At 40.2% G+C, this 13,137-nt stretch overlaps 1 protein-coding gene across 11 annotated transcripts in view; it reads right to left on the bottom strand.

Annotated features, from left to right (window-relative positions):
* ktn1 (kinectin 1) overlaps positions 1–13,137 on the bottom strand; it is a 154,167-nt gene that overhangs the window by 48,049 nt on the left and 92,981 nt on the right. For 10 of the 11 annotated variants that reach the window (XM_062968626.1, XM_062968631.1, XM_003227137.4 and 7 more), the window contains exons 13-18: positions 12,510–12,547; positions 11,625–11,715; positions 6,929–6,997; positions 3,655–3,692; positions 3,423–3,513; positions 2,805–2,873 (exon numbers count right to left, since the gene is read on the bottom strand). In XM_062968626.1, the coding sequence (XP_062824696.1) occupies positions 2,805–2,873; positions 3,423–3,513; positions 3,655–3,692; positions 6,929–6,997; positions 11,625–11,715; positions 12,510–12,547 (396 nt within the window). The remainder of the gene's footprint in view (positions 1–2,804; positions 2,874–3,422; positions 3,514–3,654; positions 3,693–6,928; positions 6,998–11,624; positions 11,716–12,509; positions 12,548–13,137) is intronic. The other variant, XM_062968630.1, reaches the window with a different exon arrangement.

Raw genomic sequence — 13,137 nt, 5'->3', positions numbered from 1 at the left:
AGTGTTGTCTCCTCAGACCAACGCTTTCTCAAGTCCCATCAGGTGCTTTACCTGGAAGCATCCCAGACACATGTAATGCATGTACTCTATCAGCTTTCCCCATTTCCTAGAAGCATCCAGTTACATGGAATGCTCTGCAGCAGCAAAAGCCGAGTAATTACTTCTAATTGAGCTATTTAGCATGTTTGTGCAAAGTTTATACAGCTCCGATTAATTATCTGGAGAGAAAATGTAAATGAAATGATAGAAACATCTCTAGCCTAACTATAGAACATCCTGTTCAACAACATCGCTTCCTTAATTTCTATAACAGCCTCATTTTGAGCTGGCTTAAAGCCATACTTTTTGGGGGATTTTTTCAACACATTCTTTTAATAAGCGAGTCCAATTGTTAGTCGAAGTTCTACAAGGGTAGCCTTGTTATTCTAAGAGCAAAACACTATGAGATTTGTGTCTTCTTAAAAACTAAGTTAATTATACCATAAGCTTCCATAGGTACCAGACAGAACTGCCATACCTTGATGTATTAACAGAAATCTTGTACCCAGAGCAGGCTGCTACCTTAAGCAGCACGAGGGAAAGTTCGAAAAGCCAAAAGCAACAACTGTTCCCTCACTGCTTCCCTTCAAAACAGAGAGTGGCTGTATTCCTAGGCCCCGACTGTTTGCAAAACAACCATTTCTAGGTCAGGGTGCATGAGATTTAATACCCTGCCATCTGGAGCACCCAGGAATATTGCAACCCTATACTGGCCAACCTTCAGTCTGAGCCCTTTGGAGTCAAAAATCAATGGGACCCTTTCTCTCTCATTAGCTAAGAACAAAAACAAAACAAAAAAGGGCTTACCTCCTATAAGGAACTACCAGATGCCCTAGACCTCTTCAGCAGGATTTAACAATTCAGAGAAACACCTAGTTATTACCGTTGTGCCAGAGAAACTGCTTCAAATATTGTTCACCCACAGGAATACTGTACTTTCAATGCTACCATGCGTCCCATCTGCCCCTCAAGCTGTCAAATGGGCAAAAGAGTAACCAACAGCTCTATGAACATCTGGGACTAAGGAAAGGCTTACTAAAATATGCTGGCCTGGATGCCCTGCTTCTGTATATGCTCAAGCAACTGTACTATGGTTTTCAGAAGGTTTCAAACACATTCATGCGGTGACTAAGGAGCAGAAATATTGCCCAAGGAAAGGAAACAAGAATAAATAGGAACTTTCATTTGATTGCTTTTCAATCCTTCAGATTTATTGTAAAAGGCTGAAAAAGTAAGATCCAAATAATGATTTTTGTTGCATGTTTTCTATCCATATCCATGAGGAGTCCACATATATAAATGATGATTTTTTTTGAGATTCAACAGCAATTCATTAGAACGTTGCAAACCCTGCCCAACAAAATAGACAACAAAATACCAGCTCCAGATATAAAGGCAAAAGGAAGTATACACCTGGGAAGATGAGCAAAATCTTCACCTATAGAAAAAGGGACCATATAATGGACCACTTTGAATCTCTAAATATTTTGGACTATAGGTTTACAGCCATCTTTACACACATACACATCAAAGCTGATGAGAAGACCTCTTGCAGCTTTGATTCTAACTTTGAACACTATGTTTCCCAGGAAAACTATGAAGCTATCTTATACCAAGACACAGCATATTAAGCCCAGTACTATCAGCTTTATCTGCATCTCTTTTAATTTTGTAAATTACCTTGAATCACAGACTGGGTTAAATAATATTCTCAGCTGCACTGACTGGCAGCAGCTTGGAAGAATTTCAGGGTTTTCCTACATCACTTAGACACACCAGGGATTCAACCTGCATCCTTCTATTTACAAAACATGCACTGTACCACCGAGTAATTGCCTCTTTCTTTTAAAAGGCCCATTCTCATACTGGATGCATTAATTGGAGGCAATGGTTAGCTTAGATAATAAAATTTTCTTCACTTATGAAGACAAATTGAGAACTCTATAATTTTGGCACTAGGTTCAGGAATTTTAGATCCAAATGACACATACCACCTCATTCTCATATATGAGCCTTTTTCTGGCTACAGGCCAGAGGCTTGCAATAAGGACACCTTCCTTAAAAATTAACGGCTAATATACATCTTTCTTTTTCTTTTCTTTTTTTAAAAAAGGGAGACAAAAAGAATGGAAAAATAAGAAAGAAAGAAAGAAAGAAAGAAAGAAAGAAAGAAAGAAAGAAAGAAAGAAAGAAAGAGAGAGAAAAACAAAAGATATAAACAAAGGCTAGGCATATACATTACAATTATATGTTGAACAAGTCAGCTATAGCAGAGCATCTAATGAACCAACCTGGACAAAACACCTGCTAACATAGGATTTCCCCAGGCAGGAATCAGACAGACATTGAAGCTGCAAGGCTATTCAATGCTAATGAAGTTGGTCAATGGCAACATTCACACCTGCCTCAAACAGACAAGAGTTCTTTCTCCTGCCCTGGACATTCCACAGATATAAACCCCACTGGCTTAGTTTCCAACAGACCTCACAACCTCTGAGGACGCCTGCCATAGATGTGGGCAAAACGTCAGGAGAAAATGCTTCTGAAACTTGGCCATACAGCCTGGAAAACTCACAACAACCCATTGATTCTGGCCATGGAAGTCTTTGACAACATATTAATGCACTTTTTTTGCAGCAACCAGAAGTAATAAGATGACTGTGTTTTCAAAATTCACTCCCGTCATTTTCCTTCTACATTCTCAAACTATATCCACTTGAAGAAAGATCTCTAAAGAAAGATCTCGGAGGTATTATCTGCCTTACCTGATCGGAGAGGAGAGCTTGGAGCTTCTGTAATTCCAAATGCAAAGCTTTGTTTTGCTCCTTTAGCACCTGGAATGAAATTCCCAGACCTCTGTATCAATTCATAATTCTAAACTCAAGACACTAGTCATGCACTATTGCCTATCTAAGAGTGAAGGAGGCATCAAGCATCTGTGCTCTCCTACCTACTTTCATGTGCCCTAGTTTTAGCCCCTAGTGCCCCCCTTTCCCTTACCCAAATTTCTATTGCAGAATCACCGAGTTGGAAGAGACCACAAGGGCCATCCATTCCAACGCTCTTCTGCCAGGTAGGAAAACACTATTACAGTTCTCCTGACAGATGGTCATCCCGTCCCTGTTCAAAAACCTCAGAAGGAGGAGACTCCAAGGTAATGTATTTTACTGTCAAACATCAATAACAATAGCATTGTTTTCTTTATTACCCACCTCTCTTCATGGTTTAAAACATGAAGAGCTCCTGTAAGCATTTAGAAAGGGCAACACAAGTTACTGAAAGAGAACTCCTATCTCTATCAATTTCAACAGGAAGGGAAACCCTTCCAAGTTGTCATTCCAAAAGGTGACAGGTGAGCTAATCTATGCTATGTCTCACAATACCTGAACTTCCTCGTTTGCACTTGAAGCTTTGGCATGGTGTTCCTGCAGCTGCTCTTCCAAGGCTCTGAGTTTTTCGTCTCTGACCTGAGTACTGAAGTACAGGGTAAAAGAAAAAGGTCAAAAATACTCTGCCCCTTACACCCAAAGCCTTGAACCAGACCTGTCCATTATCCCAACCAGAATATAAAGCTCAAGGAACCACCCTTTCCCAAACGTGAGTCCTTTTATTTACCTCTTTTGCATCCTTTCGAACTCATGTGCAGCCGCCGCCTAGACATAAAGAGGATTAGCACTGTTTAGTAGCACATCACGCTGCAGTGTGTCAGCGAGCGTCCAACATTAAAAGACAGAAGCTGAGACTAGACTACACATTTTATCCTCTTTTTATGTCTCACTCTCAAAGTAAAGGAGAAAATGCAGGAACCAGAACATGTTTGCTGTCTTGTTTAAAAGACTGTGTTCAGCTTCAGTGCTTTCAAAGCATTCAGATCTTGGAATGAACGCACTTTATTTTAGGTGCTGAGTTAGAAATGGAAATGCTCAGGGCAACATTCTGGTCTGCCTGGATAATGATGTATGAGACTTTGTGAAGGTCCTGAAAGCAAATACAAGGGAACCAAAACCAGCTGCAAAAGAGAGATTGAGAGGCAGAGAGAAAGCTCTGTGTATGAGCTTGCTGAAAGGTTATCTTGGGTTGGGAGAAACAATTCCACTGCACTCATGTCATGAAAATGACTTCAAGCTGCAATCTTGGAAATGGGGGCTTTCCCCTTCAAGCTAGAACAAGGGTTCATAGTTTGGGTTATTGAGGAGGGCTGTGCTTGCCTCCTTTTAATCCACCATGGACTGGACCCTGCTGCCTTGTCTCCTAGTTCATCGGAGAACTGTCAAATGTCACCTTCCTCAATGTCACCTCTTCCCTACTTTCATTTTAAAATAAGGTAAGCTCATTACTTGTTTTAAGAACCTATGTATACACACACACACATTCAAGAGAAAGACAAAATGAAAAAACACAAATGAGCTTTTCATACGTATGAAGTTCTCTATCACTAAAGTAGTTCCATTCATTTTTTATCATCACCAAGAGAAGATCCTTCATAACTTCCCTCTGAAGTCTTAGTTATCAATGTTGGAAATAGTAACCTACTTCAAGCCTCCATATTTGTTATGTATATAATTCAGACTGCTTACTGTATTGTGTATGTGTGCACTGGCGTACAGAAGTGGTACCCAAACTTATTTGCCTACCGCACCCGTTCCAGAAAAAATATTACTCAGTACCCCTTGGAAATTATTTTTTTTTATTTTAATAGCAATTAAACAGAAAGATCTATGTATTAATGTTTCTACCTTTTTCGTAAAATATAATAAATAAAGGTGTAAATTAGAAACACTGAAGTTTGAAATTATGAATCTATTTTTTGAACTCAGAATAGAAAGGTAAGACAAAAAATGCACCTGTGGCCATCACCGCCCCCCTGGATCCCTGCAGCACCCACCAGGGGGTGGTAGCACCCAGTTTGGGAATTACTGGTGTACAGGTTTCCTTAACTCTTTGTTGTGGGAAGGGGTGCAGACCATGTGACCAGATCTGGGATTGTTCAGGACTCAGACTCCATTTTAGAAACAGTATGCCTTTGGAAGTCAGTAGGAACTATATGCTTTCAGACGCTAGCAGGAACTGTACGCTTAGAGACTTCAGTAGAAACAGATGTATGCTTTTAAAAGTCCGTAGAAACAGAATGCTGTACAGAAGCCATTAGACTTTCAATGTAGAAACAGAGACTCTATTAGACTCTCATACCAGAGAGATGCTTTGGACCTTGGACTGTTGATTCTAAGAAAGATGCCCTGCCCCAGAAAACTACTTCAAATCCTATCTGTAACTGAATTGATATGCAAAGTACCTGTATGCTGAATACATGAAGTTTGTGAGTAAACCAACTATGTTACTTTTAAAAAAGTCTGCTTATTTTTGTCTCTTGAGAAACTCTGAAACAGAGACAGACAGATATATGTGTGTGTTTTTGTGCAATGGCATATCTTTGTCCCCAACAGTTCAAAGAGATATCTAGGTACATCAGTTTAACAGCTGAGAAACATAGTTGCCTTGCATGAATGTCATTTTCCCAAAAAGGTTATGGCATCATTTTCCAAAAGGTTATGACTTCTAACAAGGTCATGCCTTTCCAAAGACCATAATATCTCCAAAAGGTTATGGAGATTCCATTTTTCCAAAAATCAATACTCCATTTTACAACAGGGAAAGCTCTCAAATGCACTAGAGTCTCACTTATCCAACATAAACGGGCCGACAGAACGTTGGATAAGCGAATATGTTGGATAATAAGGAGATTAAGGAGAAGCCTATTAAACATCAAATTAGGTTATGATTTTAGAAATTAAGCACCAAAACATCATGTTATACAACAAATTTGATAGAAAAAGTAGTTCAATATGCAGTAATGCTACGTAGTAATTACTGTATTTACAAATTTAGCACCTAAATATCACGATGTATTGAAAACATTGACTACAAAAATGCATTGGATAATCCAGAACGTTGGATAAGTGAATGTTGGATAAGTGAGACTCTACTGTATATGTAAATTTTGAGTGGAAAAATCCAGCTGCCCTTGAGGATTGTAACTAAACTCAGAGGGCACAAAAAGCCCAAGGGGGGAGCAAATAATGTTACTGCTCCTATTGTCAAAACATCACAGTACTTTTATCCAATACCCTCCAACATTTTCTCAATAAAACTGGAAAATGTGAGGACAATTAATATCAGAGTGACCAAGGTGGCAAAAATTATTAAAAAGAGAGAACACAAAAACTAAGGGGGGGGGGGGGCTATAGCAGTTTGTTTTTGTCTGACCTATGGGGAAGGGAAGAGTATTGTGCCCTCCTTCCACCCTCCCCCGTTTGCTGAATTAATTCCATGTGAGCTACTTTTGCACTTTGAGCTCAGTTTGAAGCAACTGAAGTAAGCGGAGGACAAAGCAGGAAATGCAAGTGTAGGAGGGAGAAACTGGGGCATTTTAAAAGCAGCTGAAAAAGAGGGACAACAGAAGATTAATTAGGACTGCCAGATCAGGACAGTTGGAGGGAATGGACCAATGCAGCCAGGGTGAGACTTGTGAGATGCCTTTTTCTTCAATGCACCTGAGATGCAGAACCCTTTCCCAGGCATTTTTTTTTTTATCTCGCTTCTTAATTGGGACTGTCCCTGTCAAATATGTGAGCCCTAGTTCTATTACATTGTTGCGCACATGAGAAACCTATCTAAAAAAGTACAATTCTTAAATGAACATGTTTCAGAAGTTTAGAGCTGGAAACTACGGCAATTCTTATCGCTTTCATTTTGGTCACTTTTGTCTTCTACCTGGCTAAGCAGGGTGGCTTCCTGAATTCCTTGCCACAGAGCATTAACACTCTTCATTCTTCATGTATGGCAAAGTAGGGAGCATTACTTGCCAAGGTAAAGAAAAGTTAATGTTTACCTGCTCATTTATGAGTGCCTGCAACTTTTGCACATCTGCTTTCAGGGACATATTAATGTTCTGCACAACCTAGAAAAAGAGGCATAAGTATGATGGCATGTTAGTTGCATTAAGGTCAGAGTCTCTATATTACAATATTAGATTGTAAGTGTAGGAGTGTCTATGAATACTGAGCCATGTGTGTAGAAAGTGAATTTGCACAGGAAATGGCTGCAAGAGTACAAGTGGGAGGTGTGTTATTGGAATCATACGAGAAGGAAGATGAAACTGCCAGTTAAGAGTTAAGGCTTTAACTTATATCCAGTGGAAAGTTAGAATGTCACACAGCGAAAGCAAAGAACCAGGAGAGAGTGCTCTGAATTGGCTTCAGACCGTATCGGGATTCCTGATTTGGAAAGTTGTGTATTTGCTTTCAACTAAATACAGAATCCTCTTTTTTAAAAGACCCACACCCGTTCTAGAGAGAAAGAGGAGCAATTTCACTATGATTTGATGTCTCTCAAATGGTAATTTTTTTATAGAATCATAGAGTTGGAAGAGCCCCCTAAAGCCATGCAGTCCGATCCTATCCTTCCATGCAAGAGTGCACAATATAAGCCCTGCTGACCGATGGTCATCCAGCCTCTACATCCAGAAAAGGAAAATCCACCACTTTCCAAGGCAGCATGTTCCACTGTTGAACAGCTTTTGCTATCAGGGCATTTTTTACAAATCTATGTTGAATATTTTCCTGCCATTTGAATACACTGCTCTGTACCCTAATCTCCAGAAATGTCAGAAAACAAGGCCTGCACCCTCCTCAATGTGACACCAGTTCAGTTAATGAAAAATAGTTATCCTGTCAGGATCACCATATTAGCCTGAGACTGGGACTGTTGTGAGCTTCATTTTAATTCCAAGATCTTCCAGAATCTGACATATCTTGTCCTCTCTCAGCCTCTTGTCAACAAGCTAAACAAACCCAGCTCCCTACGCCATTCCTCACAGGACTTGACTTCCAAATTTTTGATCATTTTGGTGGCCTTTCTCGGGACACATTCCAGCTTGTCAATATCCCTCTTGAATTGAGTTACCCAGAACTGGACACAGTGTTATTCCAGATGAGGTCTGACCAACAGAACAGAGTGGAACTATAACTTCCCTTGAACCCGATACTATACTAGAACCGAATTAGCTTTTTTAGTTGCAGCATCACACTGTTGACCCATGTTCAGCTTGTCATCTACTAAGACTCCTAGATCCCATTCACATGGATTGTTTTCAAGCCTGGTGTCAAACATCCTGTATCTGTTCATTTTATTTTCATTGCTAAGCCTGAGCCATTCAGAACTGCTTCAGGGTCACACCTTGGAAGAAAACTGGGTAATATCCAGGACTGGAATAGCTTTTCTACATGTTGTCGAAGGCTTTCATAGCAGGAATCACAGGGTTGTTGTGTGTTTTCCAGGCAGTATGGCCATGTTCCAGAAGCATTCTCTCCTGACGTTTCGCCCACATCTATGACAGGCATCCTCAGAGGTTGTGAGGTATATGTAACTCACAACTCTGAGGATGCCTGCCATAGATGTGGGCGAAAAGTCAGGAAAAAATGCTTCTGGAACATAGCCATACAGCCCAGAAAACACACAACAACCCAGCTTTTCTACACTTTACAGGAGAGAATGGGTTGGCAGGGGAAACACATGAACAACCAATCTTTGCCCCAAGGAACCCTGCTGGCTCTGGAAACTGATGCTTCGGTTTGATGTTTTGTTTTGCTTCTTGTTGATATAATAGGTTGTGTTTCTTTTTTTTAATGCTCTTATTTTAATACACAGTCTTACAATGGAAAAACATACAGAAGACATAGAGGATCTTCAGCTCCTCTAAAAATACAAGTTGCCCCTTTCCAAACTCTACTAAGGAATGGGAACAGTGGGTTTGAGATGTGCTGAAATAGTTCTTTCCTGAAGCTAAGATCCATAAGAATAGTGTGGATCCCAAGGCCTTTATACCTGACAGCCTTGGAACTCTTCAACACAAGGGACAGTGGTGTTTAATCGGATTAATTATCCTAAAGCCAGAAGCTGGTCAAGGAAAATAAGGGTAAGTTGTCAGCAAGAAAGGCACCCATTTTTCCATGGAAGATAATCCCAACTTGGTAGATTTCAGTTTGCTGAGGATCCCACAATCAAAATCAAAAAAGTTGCATTTCTTAATTTAATTTTAGTTGTTAAGTTTTAATTTGTTTATATATGTTGAGTTGTCAACTTTCATAATTATGTGTTTATTGCTTGTTATGCCTTTTATGACTGGAATCCGCCCTGAGTCCCTTCAGGAGGATAGGGCGGACTGCAAATAAAGTTGTTGTTGTTGTTGTTGTTGTTGTTATTATTATTATTATTATTATTAATAATAATAATAATAATAATAATAATAAGGCAGGGAGTGCAGGATCAAGAGCAACCACGGTCAGCCCAACAGCTCAGAGCCTACCATACTTCTCTTCAGCAATCTCACTTTGAAAAAAACAGTCTGAATTAATAGCATGTTTCCTTTTTGCCTTCTGGGCTTTTCCCTATTGCTCACTTGGGCCTCATCTACACATGTAACAGATAATTAGAAGGCAGTGTGCTGTGACACTTCAGACTGCATGCAGACTTGCTGTTCCTGAATGCTTCCCATGACATAAATAAACAAACAATTAAAACGATTATTTCAAGTGTATTTTTAAAAAAGCAAACCCAGTCTTTCAGAGACATTTTTTAGTCCAACTTGTTCTCTGACAGGCATCTTCATCCTATGCGATAGGTATGTATGTATGTATGTATGTATCTATCTATCTATCTATCTATCTATCTATCTATGCATCTATGTATTGTTCTAATACAGTGGTCTCCGGATGTTTTGGCCTTCAACTCCCAGAAATCCTAACAGCTGGTAAACTGGCTGAGATTTCTGGGAGTTGAAGGACAAAACACCTGGGGACCCACAGGTTGAGAACCACTGTTCTAATACAAGGCAGTTCCCAAATCAGAAATGATGTAGTCGATTTCATTGTGTCATTCTTCTGCATGTGTAATCCAGGGCATGAGCAATTCAGATTCACAGATTCTTTTGGATTCTTTTGTTAATGTCCAAAATGAATTCTTATTTCTACATTTGTCCACATCCTTGGTGAGCTTTCATGTAGTTCAGGAAAGTGTTGAACACTTCACAATGCAACATGGCTCATAATAACTGCAATTATTAAATGAACTGATTAATTTTACAGCACCATGCAGGTTCCAATCCATGCATTTTTTCTGGCATTCAGCTGCCTCCAAGGCCACCATTTATACTCCTGAAAAATGGCCAGAAAGGTGGTCCTTGGAACATATGTGTATCCTTGTACACTTTCTTGAACACATAAAAAAAGTCCTCCTTGCACCTGCTGGGGGGCATGAGGACAGTTATGCTAGTTTTATTCCCCGCTCCCCATTGTTTGAGGCCTCCCAACCCTCAAAGTAGAAATGAAGTGCTCCTGGAGTCAACAGTATGACACAGCATCTTAAAAATCTAATGAGTTTCAGGCTGCATCAACAGGATTCTGTTGTCGAAGCTGAGGGAAATCCTAGTCCCACTCTATTCTGCTTTGGTCAGATATCACCTGGAATACGACTGCGTCCAATTCTGAGAACCACAATTCAAGAAGGATATTGACAAGATAGAACGCATCTAGACAATGTGACTAAAATGATCAAGCCCTTTGAGGAGTTTGACTTCGAGGTATGTTTCACTGTTGGGAGAGTTTGTATTGCGCACTCTTGCATAACAGAATGAGGTTTGACTGGATGGCCCTGGGGTGCTCTTCCAACTCTACAACTTCCCTATCGTAGTTTATGGGCTTCCAGAAATGTAAGCACAGCAGAGGCTGGGATCTGAAGCAAAACTTGGGAGGAAAAAGTAGCGGCCCTGCTGAAGTCTATACCACTGACAATGCATGATAAGGAGGGAGGTTAATATTCTTCCTCAAATAAGCAAATCAAGTGTTTGACAAGGGGCATCAGTGTGTTGATGGGGGAACCTCTAGTTCACATGAAATTTGACGCATACTGTATACTTGTATGGGTTAAACCACCAGGAACAGAAAATCTTGTCAACTGGAAGGACATCAGCTCAAGCCATGGGTCGGGTTGAACTCCCACCGTTAGCTCAGCTTCTGCTAACCTAACCTGCGAAACTAGCAGTTCGAAAACAACAATGTGAGTGGATAAATAGGTACCGCTTTTGGGGGGGGGGGGAAGGCGCCCATGAAAAACATGACGGCAAAATTCAATCAAGAAGGCAACAAACTCCTTGGTGTGGAAAATGGAACAACAGCGTCTCCCCATGGCCAAGTCAAGCACAGCCTCCAGATGCCAGAAATGACAAAGAGGGAATGCCTGGCCTCTGTCTATGTTTGTCTGTCTTTGTTGTTAATTGTATAGCGGCACTGAATGTTTGTCATTCTGTAATCCACTCTGAGTCCCCTCGGGGAGATAGAGCGGAATATAAATAAAGTATATTATATTATTATTACTCATGAAAGGAAAGAAGGAAATGTAAACATCCATTCTCTTAATCCCCAATGCCAGGATTAAGGATATGTACTAGATCCACCCCCTCCCTGGTTTTTAGAAATTCATCTAATCAACTCCACATCTTTTCACAGATAATACTGGCGCTTTTACTGTACCATTAGCTCTTCTTCTTTGCTTGTCAGCTTGATGCGTTCATTGCCTAATGCCTCCTCGGCTTGGTTTATCTGTTTATCCTTTTCTGAAATTCTGGAACAAAAAAACTCAATGAATAGCAGGAATAATATACAATAAGCAGTTTGGTGGAGTCTGCTCTTATGGCTTTTATTGAGCAAGTAATTATTATTGTTGTCTGGCCCAATCAAAATCATTATACACATATAAGTATGCATTAGCAGTAGCTGTTTTCAGAGTGTATTGCTGCCTTTGGATGAACATCCTTTCATCATCCAAAAAAAAAAAGACCCTATTTCACTTTGCTGAAAATGTGGCTCATCAAGTGCAGCAACTTGGGGGTTACACCAGTCACTAGTCATAGCTTAAATATGCACAAACATACATAAATACCCAATGAAAGATAGGCCATTAAAGAATGCTACCAAAATCAGAATCATCCAGGTCACAGTGTTTCTAATTTCTATGAAAGCTGGAAAGAAAAAAAATGAGGACAGGAAGAGAATCAATTTATTTAAAAATATTGCTATTTTGTGAGAAAATAAATACGGTCGTATTCACACTCTGCCCCTTGTTCCCTGGTTTCACAATCATACACAGCCAATGTTATTTCTCTACATTAAAAATAGGGTGGGGCTTGATTTATTTTGCTGAAACAATAGGCAATACAATATCCTGCAAACCTTAAGCATAAAAGGGAAATCCTTAGGAAAATGTTTATGGCTTCTAAAGGGAATGTGTAACAATAGAGGGTAAAAATACTGGCAATTACAACATTTCCTTCAAGAAAATCTCTCTTGTCCTTCAAAGCAGTAAGTCAAGAAGCAGCTAGGGCAGAGGGTAGAGTGGGGTGAAAAAAAGAGACTTACACTTTGTGCAATTCTTCTGCGAGGGCTGAAGCCGAGCTCTAAAAAGAGAAGCGGACACAGCTGAAAAATGGCTACCCTGCAGAAGTTCCCTCTGAACCGCTGATCAAGCATCACCATGTTTAATGGGCATTTGAAAATAATGCAAGCAGCCCTTCTGAAGGGGAGGATTAACAGATTCTCCTTTGACCACAGGCAGGAAAAGTGTGGCCCTTGGGCTCTATACAACCCACACTACAGCCCTTGAAATGCCCTCAGAAGAAGCATGGCCTTCTCTCCCAGTTCTTTTGTAATTTGTCAGCCCTCAAATGCCCCCAAACCATAACATTTTAGGGTTCCTCTGCTAATTATTACCACTCTAGTCCCGGAAAAAAGTGCATGTGTGTTTGGGAGGGAGAGGATCACTTGGGGGTGAGGACAGCAATTCATAACTACATTGTCTCTTTTCTTCTGACATTCTTCGTCAAACCAATTTGTTGAACCTGGCCTATGAGGGTTTCTCTCAGTGTTCTGCTGACTATTTTCATAAGAAAGATCCTCCCTGAACAGAGAGATCAAGGTATCATATGCCTCAATTGCTACTAAGAGGCAAATGGTCTGGAATTCCTTGCTCTTAAAGACTATGCCCCTG

Source organism: Anolis carolinensis, chromosome 1 (assembly GCF_035594765.1).
Source record: "Anolis carolinensis isolate JA03-04 chromosome 1, rAnoCar3.1.pri, whole genome shotgun sequence".
Taxonomy (NCBI): Eukaryota; Metazoa; Chordata; class Lepidosauria; order Squamata; family Dactyloidae; genus Anolis; species Anolis carolinensis.
Note: the sequence above shows the minus strand (reverse complement) of the source record. Positions and strands in the feature narration are given on the sequence as shown.